The sequence below is a fragment of the Mus caroli genome, chromosome 4 (assembly GCF_900094665.2).
Source record: "Mus caroli chromosome 4, CAROLI_EIJ_v1.1, whole genome shotgun sequence".
NCBI classification, from domain to species: domain Eukaryota; kingdom Metazoa; phylum Chordata; class Mammalia; order Rodentia; family Muridae; genus Mus; species Mus caroli.
In genome coordinates, this window is record NC_034573.1 from 134,934,794 (window position 1) to 134,954,073 (window position 19,280).

Consider the following 19,280-nt stretch of genomic DNA (forward strand, 5'->3'; position numbering starts at 1 on the left):
AGTGATGTTTTGAAAATTGGAGTACGGGGGACTGCTTTCAGTTTTTCATTGTCATACTGCTTTGGGATAATTTGGATAATCAAGAAGGCAAAGGGCATCCTGATATACAAGGAACCCTGCAGTAAACAGGGGAGTATAAACATAAAACAAATAAAAAAAAAAAAAAAAAAAAAAAAGAAAATGGGAATAGAAAGAAATGTTTTTCCAAGATGGCATGGCAGTCTGTATTCTAGGAGGAAAGAGTAACTATCAAAGTATCTTTGAACAACAAAACATTCAAGTCAGTGAAAGACAAAACACGAGGGACAAACATTTATATCCATGTCATGAAATCTATGAGAAAGAATAAACAACCATATTTTACCTGTGTCGTAACTTTCCTCTGGCTTCAAATTCAAAGGGAATCTCTTCACCTGTGAGGACTTCTCTCCACTCACTGACATTGTGCGCATCATCCAGGAATGCTCCATTCCCTTCTGGAACCACCCCAGGACTCCCACTGTGAGACAGTGCAGCCCTGGAACGAAATCAGATGACAGGTTGTCCCTTCTGCCTTACCCTCCCTACTATCTCTACAGGAGTTCCGAGCCACTGGGAAATCAGCCCTCCTATAACTGACTGACTGCAGTGGCATGATATAACCTGGTTGTTCTTTGTGACCCAAGAAGGACCTGAGAGCCAGTGACTTCAGCTACTTTCAGGCTCTGTCACAACTAAACATCTTTGGATGTTTAGAAATAGACTGAAGTAATACTGAGTATTGTACAGCATACTTACAACCTCGGCTGAAGAATGAAAATGACTGTAAACCCAGCCTGCGCAATAGGGCAAATTTTAGGCCAGCCTGGGCTGCATAGTGAAACTCTGTTTCAAATAATGTTTTTCAATTTAAAGAAAGTGTGTGTGTGTTACATCATGGACATATGTGCATTTGGAGCACAGAGGTTAACATCAGGTGCCTTCATCAATCACTATCTATCTAATAATTTGAGCTCCAGGGACCCTCCTATCTTCATGTCTTAGTGTTGGGAAACAGCCACACACTACCATCTCCAGCTTTTTCAAGATCGCTGGAGATCCAAGCTCTTGGCCTTAATACACAAGAATTTACTGACTGAGCCATTTTCCTAGTCCTACACAGCAGGCATGAAATTGCCTACCTCACAAGCAGGAGCACAGGAGTTCAATCACCAGAAACCATGTAAGAATGCTGGGTGTGGTGGTGCATGTATCCCAGCACTGAGGAGGGAGGGACAGGATTCCTGGAGCTGAGTGGCCAGCAAGCAGCCTGGCCTAATCAATAAGCCAATGAGAGACCCTTTGTCAAAGAAGGCAGACAACGTTCCTGAAGATGACATCTGTGGTTGTTCACTGGCCTCTGCATACATACTCACACACATGCATTACAGCACCTATACATCCACCTATAGCTACATTCATATACTCTCACATGCATGTATGAACACACACACACATTCACCCATAGCCATATTCATGCACACATGCACACATATGCATCCAAAGCAAACAAACCAAAGCAGAGTTTTCTATGGGAACAAGCCGGTGACCACCAAGAATTTAACAGACATGAACTGGTAAACAGCAAAGTCCTGCCTGTGGTACCTCATAGCTAGTGGAAGCAGAAGAATATTGTTTCAAATCAGCTGACAGTTACTCAGCTCTGCCCTTCATGAAGCTGGAAAGGTCCCCCATGTATTTAGAGCATTGAGCCAACATCTAAGCAGGCAAAGTCATCAGTCAAGGTTTGCATTTAGCTTAGGCAGATTCCCATGGCCCTCCCAACTCCACCCGATGCTATCTGGGCCAAAGTGTGCTTTAGAGACAAAAATAAGTGTTCAGAAATCAGGGGTGGAGGGCATTTCCAAAGCAGGCTTACAAGAAAAATGCAAAATACTTAGTTTTGAGACCATATACAGACCACATACAGCTTCTTTAAAGAGTATGGAGCCTACAGAGGCCTGGGATGACTTTTCTCTTACCCTCTGACCATGAACATAACACAAACCAGGTCAAGATGAGCACAGCAGCACTACTGCACACTCAGAACCTACTTCACAGTGGTCTTCTGCAGAATCAGTATGTCTACCTACCATAACTCTCCGGACATGAGGTACTGGCTCAGTTACCAGCCCAGGGGCTTTGAGCAGGAGCCAGCCTTGCTCTGCCAGGCTGCTGCCAAGGTTGCCAGGATTTAAGTGTCTCCAGAGACAGAATGAAAGTGCCTTACCTGGTGGGTGTGGTGGTCAGGGTGGCAAACCACAGTGTGCATCCTGTGTGGTTCCGAAGAGCAAAGGGGACAAATGGCTGCCGACGCTTGGGTGTTTTCACCTCTGCTGTGGCAAACAAACAATAAAAAGAGACTATTACTATCTACTCTGTCTGCATGATGGAAACCCTATCAAAGAAAAGGAATTGTATGTTTGTTGGTATGACAAAGAGATGTTTCATGGATCTGCAGGCTTCTGTGTGATATCTCTCTGTGTCTCTGTCTCTGTCTCTTGTCTGTCTGTCTGTCTGTCTGTCTGTCTCTCTCTCTCTCTCTCTCTCTCTCACACACACACACACACACACACACACACACACACACACACAGTCCCCACAACTCTCATGGGTCTTACTGCTCTGAACAGTCCATCAGGACCTGACCTGGTTATAAATCAAGAAAAACACTGACATAAGCCACTCCTCCTAAGCAATGCATTCTTAATCCTAACCCTGGTGGAAGGCCCCCACCCCTGAACCATAGCATGTACATAGTAACAAAATTAAAACTTTGTTTTCTCTCCTGGTGCTTTTTCTCCCCTTTCACTGAGAAGTCAAGGTCATGCTATCTGAAAGCTTTTAAGTAACATTTTTGCTCTCTTATTTTTAGTGAGTACTGTATGTATGTGTGTGTACAGGCATTTATGTAGAACTTAGAGTTGCTATAGTCTTCGTCATTTTACTTACTGATTTTTGAGACAGGATGTTACATGACTCTGGATTTCACCAAGTGGCCATCAGACTCAGAGACCGGCTTGCTCTCTCCCCCTCCCACACTGACTCTAGGGTTAAACACACATGCTACCAGCTTCTCAGATAGTTTCCAGGGATCGAACTCTTGTCCTCATACTTACACAGAAGACACTTTGACAGCAGAGCCATCTTCCCAACATAGTTTGATTTTTAACATAGGTACCCCCCTCCCCACTATCTTCCATAATGAAGTCACCAAGGAGGCTGAAAAAGCATGCTCCACACAGCTGTTTCACAAAACAACCTCTGACTGGGAAACTAAAGAGAAACAACGACCGGAAAGCAATGTAACCAAATTCCAGAAACTGACAAACTGACTATCAACACTGAGAACTGTCAAAGGCACTCCAGTGTCCCCAGGAGCCTTCTGTAGCCCACTCTGACTAAGGGCCTGTCACCTCCAGTAATCATGCAAAGTAAGCCAGAGGTGGTGGCAGGAACCACCAGGCAGTGACAATTGAGGGTAGGAGGCACCTGGCTGAGGAGTTCCTAGTGCATAAACACTGATGAGCACAGCAGGCCCCAGGGTCTGTGTCAATCCTGACAGACAACTTTCCAAAGGGGAGGAACTCGATGACTGCCAAAAGGGCAACATTTAGGTTAAAACAAGTTCTCTCTGGACAACAATAATTCAGCAGAGACTGTTATCATCACCTGTTGAGAACAGGAGCAGTGGCTCTCAACCTGTAAATCTCAACCCTTTTGGGAGTCAAATATTAGATATCCTGCATATCATATATTTACAACTCTTAACAGTAGGAAAGCTACAGTTATGAAGCAGCGATGAAATGGTTTTATGGTTGGAGGTCACCACATGAGGAACTGCATTAAAGCATTTCGCCCTTATGAAGGTTGAAAACCATTCAAATAGAAAGTGGTCTGGTTCAATAATAACACGTGAGAATACTGCTAGGGATAACGTCTGTCCACAACTGTGTCCATGTCCATCCCAGTAGCCCCTCCCCCAAGTAAAAGATGAAACCTTGAGGCTGGAGCAAGATTCTTCCAAAGGGTAAATAAACAGTGTTCACGTGCTCTCTCCATATGAGTGAGAAGAGCACCTTCACTATAGTAGACAAGGGCCAAGAGGAAAAGGACCACATGTACCTTCCTATCCCACTGTGAACCAGACAGACAGTTTCCATCTGCAAATCATACTGTGAAAAAACAGGTGGAAGATGGCTTTGCCCACTTTGAAATACAGACTCAAGTACTAGAAATCCATACAGAGATCCACATGTCTACTGCTGTGGGATTAGATAACATGGAAGGCACAGTACGCAGGATCCCATGCTTCCTGTGCAGATCAAAACTAATAACAGAGGCTAAAACACCCCAGAGAACACACAAATCCCAGCACTGCATCAGCATCCAACTCAACTGTGTCCTTGCCTTTGGCATAATACCAGAGAGAAAACTCCCAAATCCATCAAAGAGAGCATTATTTCCTGATGACCTCAAAAATCTGCCTCCAGTGAATGAGTCCAATTTCTTCAGGGGTTGAGAAAGCCTCACATTCCTCACATCCAAGTTCAGCATCAAATGAAGCCAGCTGAAAAAATTTCTACCCCTCGGCATGTCTTTCACGGAGGAATTGGCCATCCTAATTGGGAGTTTTATGCTACATAGCAGCTTAGACTGTCAAAAGGCCCTGATTTGTGGATCATAATAGACACTGAAGCCCCAAATCTAATGCTAGCAAGTCAGAGAAGTGAAGGAAAATTCCTCCGTTGCCCATCAGAGTCCGCTACACTGGCTAGAGGGGAAGAATGCTCACCTTTGCCTGAAGGAGGAGCGCGTACTGGAAAGCTCAGCAGTGTGAATTCACAGTAAATGAAGATGGGAGCCCACTCCCAAAGACCCATCCCAGTTGAGCCTTCTTAAAACAAAATATACAGTGACCTGTCTGTATTAATAACCCTGTTCAGTATTCCCAGTAAAAGAGGCTCAAATGCCTTTGGGTTATCTTTCTTTTTATTTTGATAGGCTCTTGCTATATAAGCCATGGCAGCCTGGAATTTATGATCCTCCTGCCTCAGACTCCTAATTGCCGGGATTACAGATGTGGACCACCAAACCCAGCTCAAATGCCTTTTAGCATAAGATATATCAAGAGCCACGATCTGGAATTAGTCACACACATAAATCAGTTAGATTAACAGTACTCATTAACACAGAGGAAGAAATACAGTTGGCAGTCCAATGTGAGGAGTTTCTTCTTGCTCTCACCAATCAGTCAATCCTCCAGGAACAGCTTCTTTTCTATCTCCTAAATGCATAAATTCCTATGTAAGGAAATGAATGTTTGTATCTAAGCAATTTGTTAGGAAATACATTCTTGGCTCTATGACTAATTATTACAGCTCTTATTTCACAGAGCTCCTTGAATGCCCATGAGAATAAACGCTCACTAAGGGCTCCGTAGGCAAAGCCATGTGGTGCTGCTTAGTGAAGGATGGAGTTCCTCCATCTCCTTCATTCCTTGTAAGAGCCTTCCTTGCATTTGGCCTTTCTGACTGTGTACTGTGCAGCTGATTCCTCTTTCACCAGAGGAGACGGTGATGAAGCAGTCACGTCTGCTGCCACTGCCACGATGAGGTGCTGTTCTCTACTCATCCGATGGAGACCTTCTCTCAGGTTACTGAGGCAGAAGACTTATAACTTATAACACTCCCATTCAGCTCCGATTAACAACACATACTTTTTGAAAAAAGAAAAAAATCAGTATACAGATTGACGTAAGGCAGTTCTTGAAACAGGAAAACAATGCCAGCCTCTGGCTGTACTGTACCTCGAGCATAGATCTGGTGCTCTAGGTTAGTCAGACTGGCTGTACTCCTAGTTCTAAGGTAGACAAGAGGGAGGCCTGGTAGACAGGAGAGACAAAGTTAGAAGATAAAAACAGGTGCGCTGAACAAGACTCACCTCCAACAAGCACATGCAGAGAAATTACAAATGGCATGCAAGCATCATGCAATTGCAATAACATCCTTCCTTATTGCTAAGAACCAGTAAGTGCTTGCCAAAGCCAGCATTTTTTTTTTTTTTTTTTTTTTTTTTTGCACAGCTTTGATGGTGTGGTTGTGTCCTCTTTTTCTAATTAGGTGACAGTGAATGTGTTGACTATCCCCTTGAAGAGATTGACCAAGAGGAGTCACAGAAACTAATCAGTATGTATTTTAGGGGAGGTATGCCATTCCAGAAGGAAAGACATAGGACAGAACACTGACCACTGAGTACCTCAGATACTCAGGGCAAAAGTCAGCCTCCCACCAGATTTCAACAACCCTTTTGCACTGTTTATCTCACAGTACTAAATTCTAAACTGAACATAAGCATCAACAACAAAAGAAAAATTGAATTTTTCATAAAATAATCAATGGAATAAGTCATACCACGGAGATTTTCCTATAGAATCAGCCCTTACTGCAAGGCCCACAATCCAGGTAACACAAAGCTAAAGATACATTGAAACAGTATTGAATCCCCAGTTCCTAAGGTTGAACGGCACAGTAAGGGCTAAGCCATTAGCCTGTTTTACACAGGACACGGAAAACAAACAAACAAACAAACAAACAAACAAAAAGCCTAACTTTGGGGAGAAATAGGGCTAAAATTTTCAAATAAAATCTAAATATTAGTAGTCAGTTCCACACAGTTGAAAGCTACTAACTTGAAAGCCAATGCTACACAAACTGTAGGACGCCTCTCAGAAGGCTATTGGGAACTGCCAATAAAAAGGCACTTGCTATTTAGGTATGTCAGGTGGTTAAAACAGTATATCACATCAGCCTCACCAGAAAAACCTAAAGAAATAAAACTCAAGCTTTAATATAGATAAGGTAATTATTAACAACAGAGAGAGGAGAATGTGTAAGAAAAAGAAGAGTGGGGTCTTCAGAGCATCGGGCCTTCCTGGACTTGGCACTGACTGGATCTAAGGTCCCAGTACAAAGAACCACCTGCTCTTGGGCACCCTACACAGACGACGTAAGCATCTTCTGGACAGGTGAGGTTACCTTTTTGCAACACAAATCAGGAGGTTAAGGGAGCTGGAGCTCCATGGACTCAGAAGCAATAGTTTAAGGACAGAGAACAAGCACAGCGCAGCCTTTGTCTTTCCTTCTAGAAGCTGGAGGCACTCTGCTCACACACCCCAAGGAGGGGCGAACCAGCACAAATGCTTCCTACTGCTAAGAAAGCCCATCTTCCCAGACTGTTTGCAGACCAGATGGAATATTTAAGTATTCATGAGCTATGTGAAGTCAGGCCAAGACTCCCCAAAAAAAACCACACTGAAAGAGTTGGGGCTGAGCTGAATTTGGATGACAATGGCTTGTGGAACAACCAGGACCTGTGGTGTCTGTCACCATCTCCCCAGCTCTGAGGCCAACAGAGCTCCATGCTGAGGCATTCATCAGGACAGAAAACACCAACAAAGAACACACTGACTTCTTCCTCAAGATGCTGGTATTCAATTCCTTTATACTCTATGAACAATACAGGCTGCCCTTTTAAAAAACATTTTTCCACTTGGGATCTTGCCCTCCCTCTTTCCAAGAATACATACAAACCCTCTAGCACAAGCTTTAGATGTTTTTATAACCCAGTTTTAAAATATCCCATCCACTGTAAAACCAACTGTTTTCGCCCAAGTAGAAAAAAGTAACCAACAGCCTGTCCTGACGCGCTCTCCATGTATCGGCTCATCTCCAGCATCACTGGAAATCAAGAGTAATGTTTTGCAGATCTCCTCTCCCCCACATCGATGGAATTAGATCCTGCATTAACAGTTCAGTAGTTTGTGCCAGAAATCTGTCTTTTACAAAACTAAAACGAACTACAGAGGCCAGTCAGAACTTCTTATGGAGTTCTCAGAGAAAGACCATTCTATTTGAATATTTCGGTGAAGCACTGCTCTACAGATTAACACTGATATAGGCAGACATGTGCACATAAAAATCTTACTTTGTCCAAAGCATGGTGGATCCACAGAGGAGCCCATCCAGTCTTCTGTCTTGGCTGACTCTGTTTCCTTGTCTTCTTTACAGTAATCCGCCAGCCAGGATGCCTTGGTACTTATATACTGATCTAGAAAGAATTCCATAAATTAAGAAGGGAGATGGAAAAAGATAAAAGGTTCATATCAAATAATTTCAATTCATAAAAAAAGCTTTTACTGAGTGCTTCCTTACATACTGGACCTATGCAAGAAGCTAAAAAAGGTTGGACCTAGAGACAACAATTGCACAAGGAAGAGATCAAAGCAATCAAATGACCTACCTTCATAAAGTCACCTATGATGTGAAAGGCTAAAGGAAAGACAGAAATACAATGCTGGAGGGCAGAGAAGAAGGTCAGATTTATTTGGCTTTGGCAAAAGCAGGTGGTGGTGATGTGTGCATTAAAGTCCCTCTTGAAATGTGAATAGCGACTCAATGAGACTGAGGGCTGAGTGACACTCTAGGCAACGGGACTCTCGGGTGCAAAGACAAGACATTAAGTACACAGCACACTCAGGAACACTGACTGCTATGCTGTATCTTCAGTGCACATTCTGCAGGAGAGATGTGGCAGAGATATCCAGAATCCAGAAATGTACATTTCAGGGCCACCAAAGAAACTGTGAGAACACATTGCATTGGCTTGGCAATCTTCAGAGTTAAGTTGGTGTGACAATTGACAGGGAATAAACAGCACAGGGAACGTACTCATTCTGTCAAGGAACACCACTCTGTAACTGGAATCTCTGTGGTGTTCCTTGACAGAATGAGTCAAGGCGTATCTCTGTAATTCTACCCACTCGGAAGGCCAAGGCAGGAGAAGTGTGAATTTGAGATTAGCCTGGGCTTAAACACTTCATCTTGCTTGAAAAACAAACAAAAATTCCTGTGTGAATAACAGAAGTGAAGCTAACCTCATTTCTAGGACAGTGAACCCCACTAACAAAACATTAGAGGAGAAAGTTCTCCAGGATCCTTTGTGGTCCCTAAGAAGCCTTAGCTCTTGCTTGGCCACAGAGCATAGGGTTCAGCCATGGTGAGGAAGTGATGGCAGGCACAGGGCCAATCATTTGTCCACCTGGCATCTTTGTCTGCAGGCAAGAGACTCATGTTGCAGAAAAGATGTTAGCCTAAAACAGGCAGCTTCCCACTTACCTATCAGTACAGAAGTGATGTTGATATCCAGGCGGCGTTTGGCCTTGGCCTCTAACTTCAATCGAGGAGGATGGAGACGACTAGCTGCCTGTTGTTGCCAGGATACAGAGCACGGCCATGGCTCAATAAATGGCTCCCAGCCTGAAAGAATGCAGGAAATAAAACATCTGTTCAGCAGATATCAAGGGTTTATAGGAGAATACTGCTCATGAATGCTTAGCAAGGACAGACTACAGCTTAATGGCTCCAATTCAATCTCACAATGAAAGCACCACCTTCTGCTATAGGTCATCCTACAGATGCCTGGTCAGGTCCACGGAACAGGCCTGGAAGAGCACAAACACTCCCTATCATGCTCTCGTTGAGGTAGCAGGAAGCAGGGAGGGAGAGCACATGTTGTGTTTCATTAAAGTTAGATCTCGTCCTCAATCAAGACAGGTAAAACAGAGCCTCAGACTTAGGTTACAAGAGAAAACTGTGGCTTTAGCTAAGAGCTCCTACATCAACCCTGCTCAAAGAACATTACACCACTGAACCAAGGCCATACTTGGAGGCTCATTAGCTTAACTTTATCAAGGGTTTTGTTTCTTTGTTTTCTTAAAACGTGTCACACGTTTTAACAAATATATACATACAACTTAAAAGAAATATTATCACAAGCATTCCTGTAACTGTTCAACTTAAGAAATGGGAAATCAGGCCAGGGATGGTGGCATACACTGGGAAGCAGAAGCAGGAAGAACTCTTACTGAGTTCAAGGCCAGCCTAGTGAACATAGTAAATTCCAGGACACCTGAGCTACATAGAGATCCTGTCTCCAAGAGAAAGGTGGTAGGGAGGACAGGAAGAGGAAGAGGAGAAGCTGCTAATATGCTTGTGTTCAACTTCACAAGTCATGAGGAATACTTCTAAACTACACTAATTACAAGTTTACTAATAGAAACTGTGGCTCCTTTTCATCTCAGTATGTAAATAGTGTCACACTTCACTTCTGCCTGACTGTAGGGTAGAAAATTATAATTTGGGCCAAATGTTGTGGTATAGGCCTATAATCTCAGCACTCAGGAGGCTGAGGCAGGAGGATTTACGTGAGTTCTAGGCCAGCCTTAACTTAATAAATCACAGACTAGCCTAAGCAACAGAGTGAGATCTTGTCTAATATACAAACAAAACCATAGATGCTCAACTCTTTTTTTTTGGGGGGCGGGGGGAGGTTCGAGACAGGGTTTCTCTGTATAGCCCTGGCTGTCCTGGAACTCACTCTGTACACCAGGCTGGCCTTGAACTCAGAAATCCGACTGCCTCTGCCTCCCGTGTGCTGGGATTAAAGGTGTGTGCCACCACGCCCGGCTCGGATGCTCAACTCTTGAAGACCAGTTCACTAACTTTTGAAACACTTATAAGTATAATCACATCACATCAAAAATACACTTTTAAAAAATAGAAAATCTGTGCTTGTGCCCCCCACCCCCTGTTGTTTCTCAGTCTCACTGCTCCCCACCCCACCCTTTTTCTTGTCTAAAGTATGCTGTGACAGCCCTGGTAAACATAAAAGCTTATTCTTTAAATTCTACAACTTATACAATAATATACAAATTATACTGACCTGACAGAGCACGGTTATAATAATCTCCAGAAAGTGTGAAGTGGGCGTAGCCCTCAGGGTTAGTTCTTATGTGCTGAAGGAAATTCAGACCTGCAACACAAGTCAATCTTACTACAGAGGCAGGAAGCAAAGTGGCCTCCCCAGACAAACTGCATTTCAGATACTAGTCATAGCTGCTACTGACAGCCTCATAGGAGAGCACACATAACTACAGAAGTTCTGTCTACCAGGAAAGTTTGTATATGAATCTTCATGTTTTATAACCAGTACATTAACCACGGCATTCAAATATTCTTATCTGGTGCTGGAGAGATGGATAAGTGGTTAAGAGTACCAGCTACTCTTCTAGGGGAACTAGATTAAATCCCCAGCACCCACATGCAGCTCACACCATTTATAACTCCACTTCTTAAGGATCTGATGGCTTTTTTTGGCCTCCAGGCATAGAGTGATACATATACATAGTTGCAGGCAAAACACCCATAGACATAAAAAATAAGTTATGTTTGTTTGTTTGTTATCTGTAAGTACACTGTAGCTATCTTCAGACATACCAGAAGAGGGTGGCAGATCTCATTATGGATGGTTGTAAGCCACCATGTATTTGCTGGGATTTGAACTCAGGACCTTTAGAAGATCAGTCAGTGCTCTTAACCACTGAGCCATCTCTCCAGCAATGTATTATTATCTTAATTGTAAGTTTTTGGCACTCTCTTAAGCACTGTACCTAAAACATGGTCTCACTTGCCCTACCCCCATCCATAGCACACAGGTGTAACCAAAGCCATAGTAACATCAAAGGGTATTTCTCCTGAATGCATGGAAAAAGGGCAATAATAATAAAAGGTGTGTCTTGCTAAAGGTTAGCATATATTGCTTTTTTAACATATTTCTTAATTCTTTGAGAATTTTTACACAATGTATTTTGATCATATATATCCCCACTTCCTCTCTCTAACTCCTCTCAGATCCACCCTGACCTCTATAGCCCACATAAACTTCAATTTCTGCTGCCCACAGACTCCTGGGTGTGGGGCTATCCTCTGCAGTGTGGCCGACCAACCAGGAGCCACACCCTTAAAGAAAACTGGCTCTGTGTTCCACAGAGACCATCAGTTGTCCAGTTCCTCAGACAGATGTGGGGACTCATGAACCCCTTCTTACCCCATATTAGCTCAGAATCTTAAGATTACCATAGAAAACATAAGTTACATAATTATTCTCTACAGAAAAGACATTCATGTCAGCAGTCAAAAACCTAGTGGCTTTTAATTGTGCAGCCTTAAAAAGCGCAGAGAAGGTTCAAGTATAGGATAGGCAAAGGTCCAGAACCAAATTTGATGAAGGAGAGAAGGATGGCAAGCTACAAACATTGGAAGTGACAGGTAATAACTTCCTACTCCCCCACCCCCTCTCTGTGTTTTTCTAGACAGGGTTTCCCTGTATAACCACGACTGTCCTTGAATTCCTGAGAGCTGGGATTAAAGGTACGTACCATCACCACCTGGCAAGTGACAGGTGATTTTTACCAGGTCCCCTCAGAACCTTCATCCTCACACAGGAAATAGGGCACTGAGGAAAGAACACTCTTCCCCGGGTCCCAGCCTACCAAAAACAGATGAGCCGCATTACCACTGCAGGAGATGCCACATGAGCCTTCTAATAGGATCCTGGTTTGGTTTTCAGGAGAGAATCAGGCAGAAGCATTCTTCTGCCAGCTTTTGTTCTAGAAGTCCCAGGTGACTCTATTCACCACTATGTTTATGTATGGGACAGGCAGGGTAACTCACCTGGAACTCTTGATGTGATAGAAACTTTGTCAGTGTCAATTTCTCCTATTCCTCAGCTATAGGCTCAAGCCACGTATGGGAAATAAATTTTTAAAATCTGGGTAATCCATTCTTGTACATACTGAGAGTGTCTTACTTTCCTTGATTATCCCTTGAGACCCCATACCCATGTCCTCAGGTATGTCCTCACTCTCTACTTGAGTGCCACTCTCTCCTAACCCTCCTGCTTAAGTCTACCCTAAAATACATTTACTAAGCCTCAACTCTGCTTTGTTTAAAAAAAAAAAATCTGGCTCACACCTTTCCAGTACTCAGGAGTCAGAGGCAGGACGATCTCTGAGTTCAAGACCAGGGGGGTCGACAGAAAGAGTTACAGGATGGCCAGGGCTGCACAGAGAAACTCTATCTCAATTTTTTTTTTTCTTTAAAAGCATGTTAAACTATTAAGTTTTAACTGCACTGTGAAGTAAAGGGGAACAAAGATAAATGGAAAGCTAAAAAGGCAGGCCCTAAGAAAAGACCAGCACTGGGCTGCAGGACAAGCCCACAAGCCAGGTACACTCACGGGAGAAGGTAAGCTCGGCCAGGGGCACATCACAGTCCATGCAGTCATCGATGAAACAGATGCACACGCTCTCAGCCTTGACCTCCACTCCAGAGATCCGTGGAGCTGGCATGGTCCCCGGGTTGTCTCTGCTGCTGCTGGAGACCAGGGACAGCGACTTCAGGGGCTCTGCATTCTTAAACAGCCAACTTGCTGCCTTCTTCAGCTGGCCTTCAAGAAAACCAGAAGGTGTGAGGTGCCACTACTTCCCAAAGCATTACAAAGAATCTGTGAGCAGCCCAGGAAAGCTGTAATCCAGAAAGATCCTTAGGCTGGGGGAACACATAGGATAAGCTCCTAGAAATTGCACATCTTCTATGCAAGTTGATAACACCTTTCCTGCTCTGACTGCTAAGGCCCCTCCTGTACCAACTGTGAACAGAAAGGAGAGGAAGGGGCAGTTGAGGAGCCCAGAGTCTCAAGACCCCTTGGTATGCAAGTTTTATCTCCACCCAAGTTCTGTTCATACTGATGTAACTGTTCTCATATGTCTTACTTTGTGCATAATCCATCTTTTCAATTACAAACTCCCAGAGAGCAGAGAACAAAATGAGATGCATGCTTGAGCACACACACACACACACTCACACTCATTCACTCGTGTATTTGTATATGAGAGAAAGATAACTACTGTTAATGCCCCCTTCCTAAATAACAACAAATATCCTAACACCCTCTCGCCCTCAAGAAAAGAAAAAAAAGAAGGAAGGGACAGAGATAAAGGTGGAGTAGAAGGAAGGGAAGGAGGAAAGAAGCAATGTCATTCCATACTCAGAACTCAGAACATGAGACAATTCGCCTGCTTGAGGGTCTGGGTTCTGAAGCAAGCTGACCCTGGTCTAGACCAGTCCTGTACTTCCCAGCTACTGAATAAAGGGCAAGCTGTTTGATCTCTGTGCCCTGCAGCACAACAGAAAGGAAGTGAGCTCTCAGAGCAGAGCCTGGTAAGCGATCCTGGCTTTAAACAGCTGTTATTTTCATCTTGTTGAGTAATGGGACTAAGTGGCTTTAGTTCAATCACAATGAAATCCAAAAGGTTTGCAGACCGTGGGAGAAAATGTGTTTGAATAGTTAAAGAGAGAATAAAAATCATCGGCATGATAAAGTATAAAGTTAAATCGAAAAGCAACAATGACTGAATGGAAACAAAGCTGAGGGACCCATAGAGGTAGCCCACCCTCACTGTTTTCAGAGGTAAAGGGGCTTCTGGGAACACAATGAGCATCTCTACACACAATATGCTGGTGTGCAGCCTGGGCACAGCATTCTAGAAAAGAATGTGTTCTCTACATGAAAGAGCTATAAAGACACTACAGATAAGTGCATAGCCTCATGTACACACACACACAGAGAGAGAGAGAGACAGAGAGAGAGAGACAGAGAGAGAGAGACAGATAGACAGATAGACACAGAGAGAGACAGAGAGACAGAGAGAGACAGAGGGAGTGCACCAAAGTACTAAGTCAGCCTAGGTGCCCATCAGCATGACTGGGAACAGAATGTATGGTTCATGTGCACAGTGCAGTAATTCAGTCACAAAGAAGAATGAAATTATATATTTTAGGGAAAGTGGACACAAATGGAGACCATGTACACACACACACACAGAGAGAGAGAGAAAGAGAGACAAATAACTTGAAGTGAAATAACTTGGACTCAGAAAGACAAGTATCACATGACTTCTCTCATTTGTGGATGCTAGATTCCATATAGATACTCAAAATCACAAATCCCATTTGTAATATCACAGCCCCGCCCACTTATATACATGAGATTCCAAGGCCACAGGGACCCTGCAAGCACAAAGCCACAAGCCCTGAAACTCAGCACCTATCCTAGTTGCTGGTACATACTATGGCTGAAGCATTTGGCAAAAATAACAAATTTTCCTTCAAAATTTATAAATAGAAGGATTGTTCTGACTATAGATCTTAGCAGCTTTAGCACGGGACTTTTCTGGACATTTCTGTCCTGGCTAAAATGTTTACCTTGCCTTTAAAGGCACTCTGAAGCTTCTCTTGGGCACCTCTGAGTCCCAGGGCACTGCTCTCTGCTTTGGGCCCCTTTTTAAGTTATAAAAGGGTTATACAAACATGAGCTTTGCCACATTGTGTACTGAGCAAGTAGCACATAGACTATGGATGTTAGTCAAAGGATGACTCTTGTCCCCAGCAGGATAGAGAACCGCTCCACTGTACTGCTCCGAATGGCATGAGGGTTAAAACTCATAAATTATTTGTAGGTTTGTCAACTAATTTTTCTTCAGACCAGGGCTGAGCTCAAATGATGGAAACCATGGAGTGAGAAGACTACAGTTAAGGAGACTGTCAGCTGGGCAGTGGTGGCGCACACCTTTAATCTCAGCACTTGGGATGCAGAGGCAGGAGGATTTCTGAGTTTGAGGCCAGCCTGGTCTACAGAGTGAGTTCCAGGACAGCCAGGGCTACACAACGCTGTCTCAAAAAAAAAAAAAGGAGGAGACTGCCATGCAATCTATCAATAAACAAAATGCAATGTGGGCCAGGGGCATAGTTCCATGGGAGATCACTTGCCTAGCATGTACTAGGCCCTAGGCTTAATCTCCAGCTAAACTCTGTGTGTTTGCACACCCATACACATATAGCACCTAGAAAAGTAGAGAACACACCTATATGGAAAGGCTGGAAGGAACCACAACTCAGCAGAATTTCTTTTTCTTAAAATAAACAAGAGGTGGGTATGCTGTGCCATGGTAGAAGGACACACAATGCAGTGGGCCACAGTAGAAAGGACACAGCCTTCACATCAGACAGACAGACCTCTCTTTAATGAGCCTTAGGCCAACAGAAATGGATAAACTAAGACAAACTTGCTTAACCTGTCTGAGCCAGTTTCCTCATCTGAAGTACAGACAATAATGGCTATTTCTAAGAGCTAGGAGACTCCACAAGAAACCCAGAGCCAGGCTGGGAACAGGGATGGAGCTCAAAGCGCCTGCCTACTGGGTTCCATCACCGCACCAGATAAAACCGGGCAAGGTAGCTCACACCTGTAATCCTAGTGCTAGCGTGCTAGAGATTGGAGGAACAGCAGTTTTAAGATCATACTGGAACACATAATGGGTTCAAGGCTGACCTGGGCAACACAATTGTCTGAAGCTAAATAAAACAGGGATGGACTTAGTCAGATGGCTCAGTGGGTAAAGGCACCTGCTGCTAAAACTGACAATTTGAGTTCAATCCCCAGGACCCACACTATAGGAGACAACTAACTCCAAGTTGACCTCTAACCACCAAGTGTACCATAAGCATACATCTGCACAAGTAAATAAATGTAATAGGTGTTTGCTTAAAAGGCCAGAGACAGAGCAATAAGAGCTCAGCACATGAACATGGTCATGACTATCAGCCTCAGAGCCAGTACCATTCCAGCACCACTGACAACCAGGATGAACAGCTACTTCAAAGTACCAGGCACTTACCCCCAGCCAGTGCTCCTACTGGAGCTTCACAAGGAAGAAAGCATTAGCACTGAGAGGCTCAGTGACTTGCCCAGGGTCCTTTAAGAACAGAGGAGAGGAAGAATCTGACCCACAGAGCCAGCTCCACTGATAACCAACCTCCTGATTGCAGAAAACCCTTCTGTTGAATCACAACTATGGCCAAACCAGAATGATGCTCAGCCCTACCCTCTCCTTCAGGATACATAGGGCTCCTTGAATATTCATATTCTCTCTTTTACGCTCTCTGATGTAACTAAGGAGGAAATGAGAAGGAAGCACATGGCTAAGACAAACAGCAGAAAATGGAAGCCATACCCAACTTACCTTGACACACCAGAAGAGCCTTGCGACAGTCATCCATGCTGAAGCCCAGCTCCTGTAGTCTAGCCAGCTGTAACTCTAGGAAACAATTTCATACAGATTACTCCACAGGCTGATGGAAGGCAAGACAAATACCATTTCCTTTCTTGAGGCAAAATGAGCTTAGTGTAGACCTCTAACACATGCACCTTAGACTTTTCTGTCATTCCCTTATGTTTTGTCGTTAAGAGTGGAAGACTATCATTTAGTGGGAACAGCATCACTTGAATTTTCAGAGGAAAAGTCTCAGTTTTTGAAATTAAACTTGAAAGTAAGCCATACAACTCCACAAGAAGTTGAGGGGAAACCCACCTGTAAGTTGGAGCAGTTACTATAGGATATTTGTTTTTTAAAATAAAAGATAAACAAAAAAGTCATATCATGGTTCACAATCATACTTAATGACAAATAGACTATGAACAATTCAATTGTGCATAAGAAAATTGAAAAAAGGTTAAGGGTGCGGGGAATATTATCAGTATGGTGAATAATTTCCAGCACCAGAGAGGCTGAGGCAGGAGAATTGGCATAAGTTTGAGAACAGCATATATCACACATGATGTAGTAAATGAGGAGCTAGCCAGGATGTAGAGTAAACCCAGAGAGACAGACAGAGACAGAGACAGAGACAGAGACAGAGACAGAGACAGAGACAGAGACGACACAGAGAGAATGAATATGAGTACTACTAAGAAGACTGACGATTTCCAATTCAACACATACCCAAGACAGGATCTAAGGTGTGTCTTGATCCTTCTCTGACATCCTCTCCAATTCGAGATGCCCCTGGCAGACTACAGCTGACAGAATCTACCTCCAAGGCTGAGGAGTCCGGTGCTGCAGCACTAGCTTGCTCTGGGATGGATTTTGCAATGGCAAGAAACAGCTGGACATCATTATAGGAGAGTCTGATATCCAGGGCTTGTAACTGAATCTAATGGAATGTAAAAAGGTAGCGATGGTTTTTAAAAGCTGCTTTTGGCTTTGTGCACACATATCATTCAAACATAATTCCTACTTTATGTTCCAGAAGTCCAGATTATCATTGCAACCTTCTCATTTTAAAGATTGCAAGAAGATAGGGATATTGTACAAGATAGGGATATAGCTAGAGCTGAGGATCACCTATTAGTAACATTTTACTAATCCATTTTACATAGTACCATTACATCTTTTTTTTAATTCTGAAATAAACTGATCAACTGTGATGGGTAACTTTGTCAATTTGACACAACCTTTTATTACTTGGAAAAAGAGTCTCAGTGTGGGACTGACTTATTGGGTTGGCCTTTGGACATATCTTAGGGGGCTTGTCTTACGTTAACTTACATGGAAAGACCCAGCCCACTCTGGGTGGCACTATTCCCTAGGCAGGAGGAGCTAAAGTGTGTGAGAGAAATCAAGCAAGAAAGCAATTATGAATGCACTCATTTCTCCCTGCTCTTGACTCTAGATATGATATAACGAGCTGTTTGAAGTTTCTGCCTTGACCTTTTTACAATGTTAAACTGTAACCTGAAATTGTAAAATGAAATACTCTTTTCTCCTCTAAGTTGCTCTCTATCAGGATATTTTATCACAGCAACAGAACTGAAACTAGAATACCAACAAAATGGATCTCTTTGCCCCCTATATTGCCAGCACTCAGAGATTGAGGTAGGAAAATCAGGAGTTTCAGGGCAGCCTAAGGATCCCATCAATAATAATAGTAATAATAATACTTTATTTCTAATAAAAATAACAATGAGTAAAATCTTTTCTTTATTCAAACATAACCTTACTTGGTCAAGTATGGAACCACCATTTTTGAAAAGCATACCTCCTCAGAGGTAAGCAATACACTCCACTGGTGAGGGCAGCACAGATGCTGTGAGCAGAGCAGCACTACCGAGGGTGCAAAGGTCTGTAAGGAGGCTTATTCACTCACTCAACTTTCTTCTAGTGAGGTACTGCTGAAACTGAAAAGCTACAAGGCTTCTTCTATTGGCTTCCCATGATCCAAGTGAACTGATTAATCACTGCCCTCTTATGAAACACACACACACACACACAAAATACCTGGCTTAGAGAGATGGCTCAGTGGTTCAGAGCATTTACGGCTCTTCCAGAGCACCTGAGTTCAGTTTCCAGAACACGCACTAGGCAACTCACAACTGCCTATAACTTCAGCTCCTTTTTCTGGTCTCTCTCTCTCTCTCTGGTCTCTCTCTCTCTCTCTCTCTCTCTCTCTCTCTCTCTCTCTCTC

The 19,280-nt window shown here is 43.4% G+C and overlaps 1 protein-coding gene across 4 annotated transcripts in view; it reads right to left on the minus strand.

Annotated features, from left to right (window-relative positions):
* Positions 1–19,280, minus strand: part of Vps13d (vacuolar protein sorting 13 homolog D) — a 223,505-nt gene that overhangs the window by 125,704 nt on the left and 78,521 nt on the right. For 2 of the 4 annotated variants that reach the window (XM_029475919.1, XM_029475918.1), the window contains 9 exons: positions 17,759–17,969; positions 17,000–17,074; positions 13,156–13,365; positions 10,801–10,890; positions 9,195–9,335; positions 8,005–8,127; positions 5,828–5,902; positions 2,249–2,351; positions 365–517 (listed from right to left, as the gene is read on the minus strand). In XM_029475919.1, the coding sequence (XP_029331779.1) occupies positions 365–517; positions 2,249–2,351; positions 5,828–5,902; positions 8,005–8,127; positions 9,195–9,335; positions 10,801–10,890; positions 13,156–13,365; positions 17,000–17,074; positions 17,759–17,969 (1,181 nt within the window). Of the gene's footprint in view, positions 1–364; positions 518–2,248; positions 2,355–5,827; positions 5,903–8,004; positions 8,128–9,194; positions 9,336–10,800; positions 10,891–13,155; positions 13,366–16,999; positions 17,075–17,758; positions 17,970–19,280 lie in introns of all 4 variants that reach the window. The other 2 variants (XM_029475921.1, XM_029475920.1) reach the window with 2 other exon arrangements.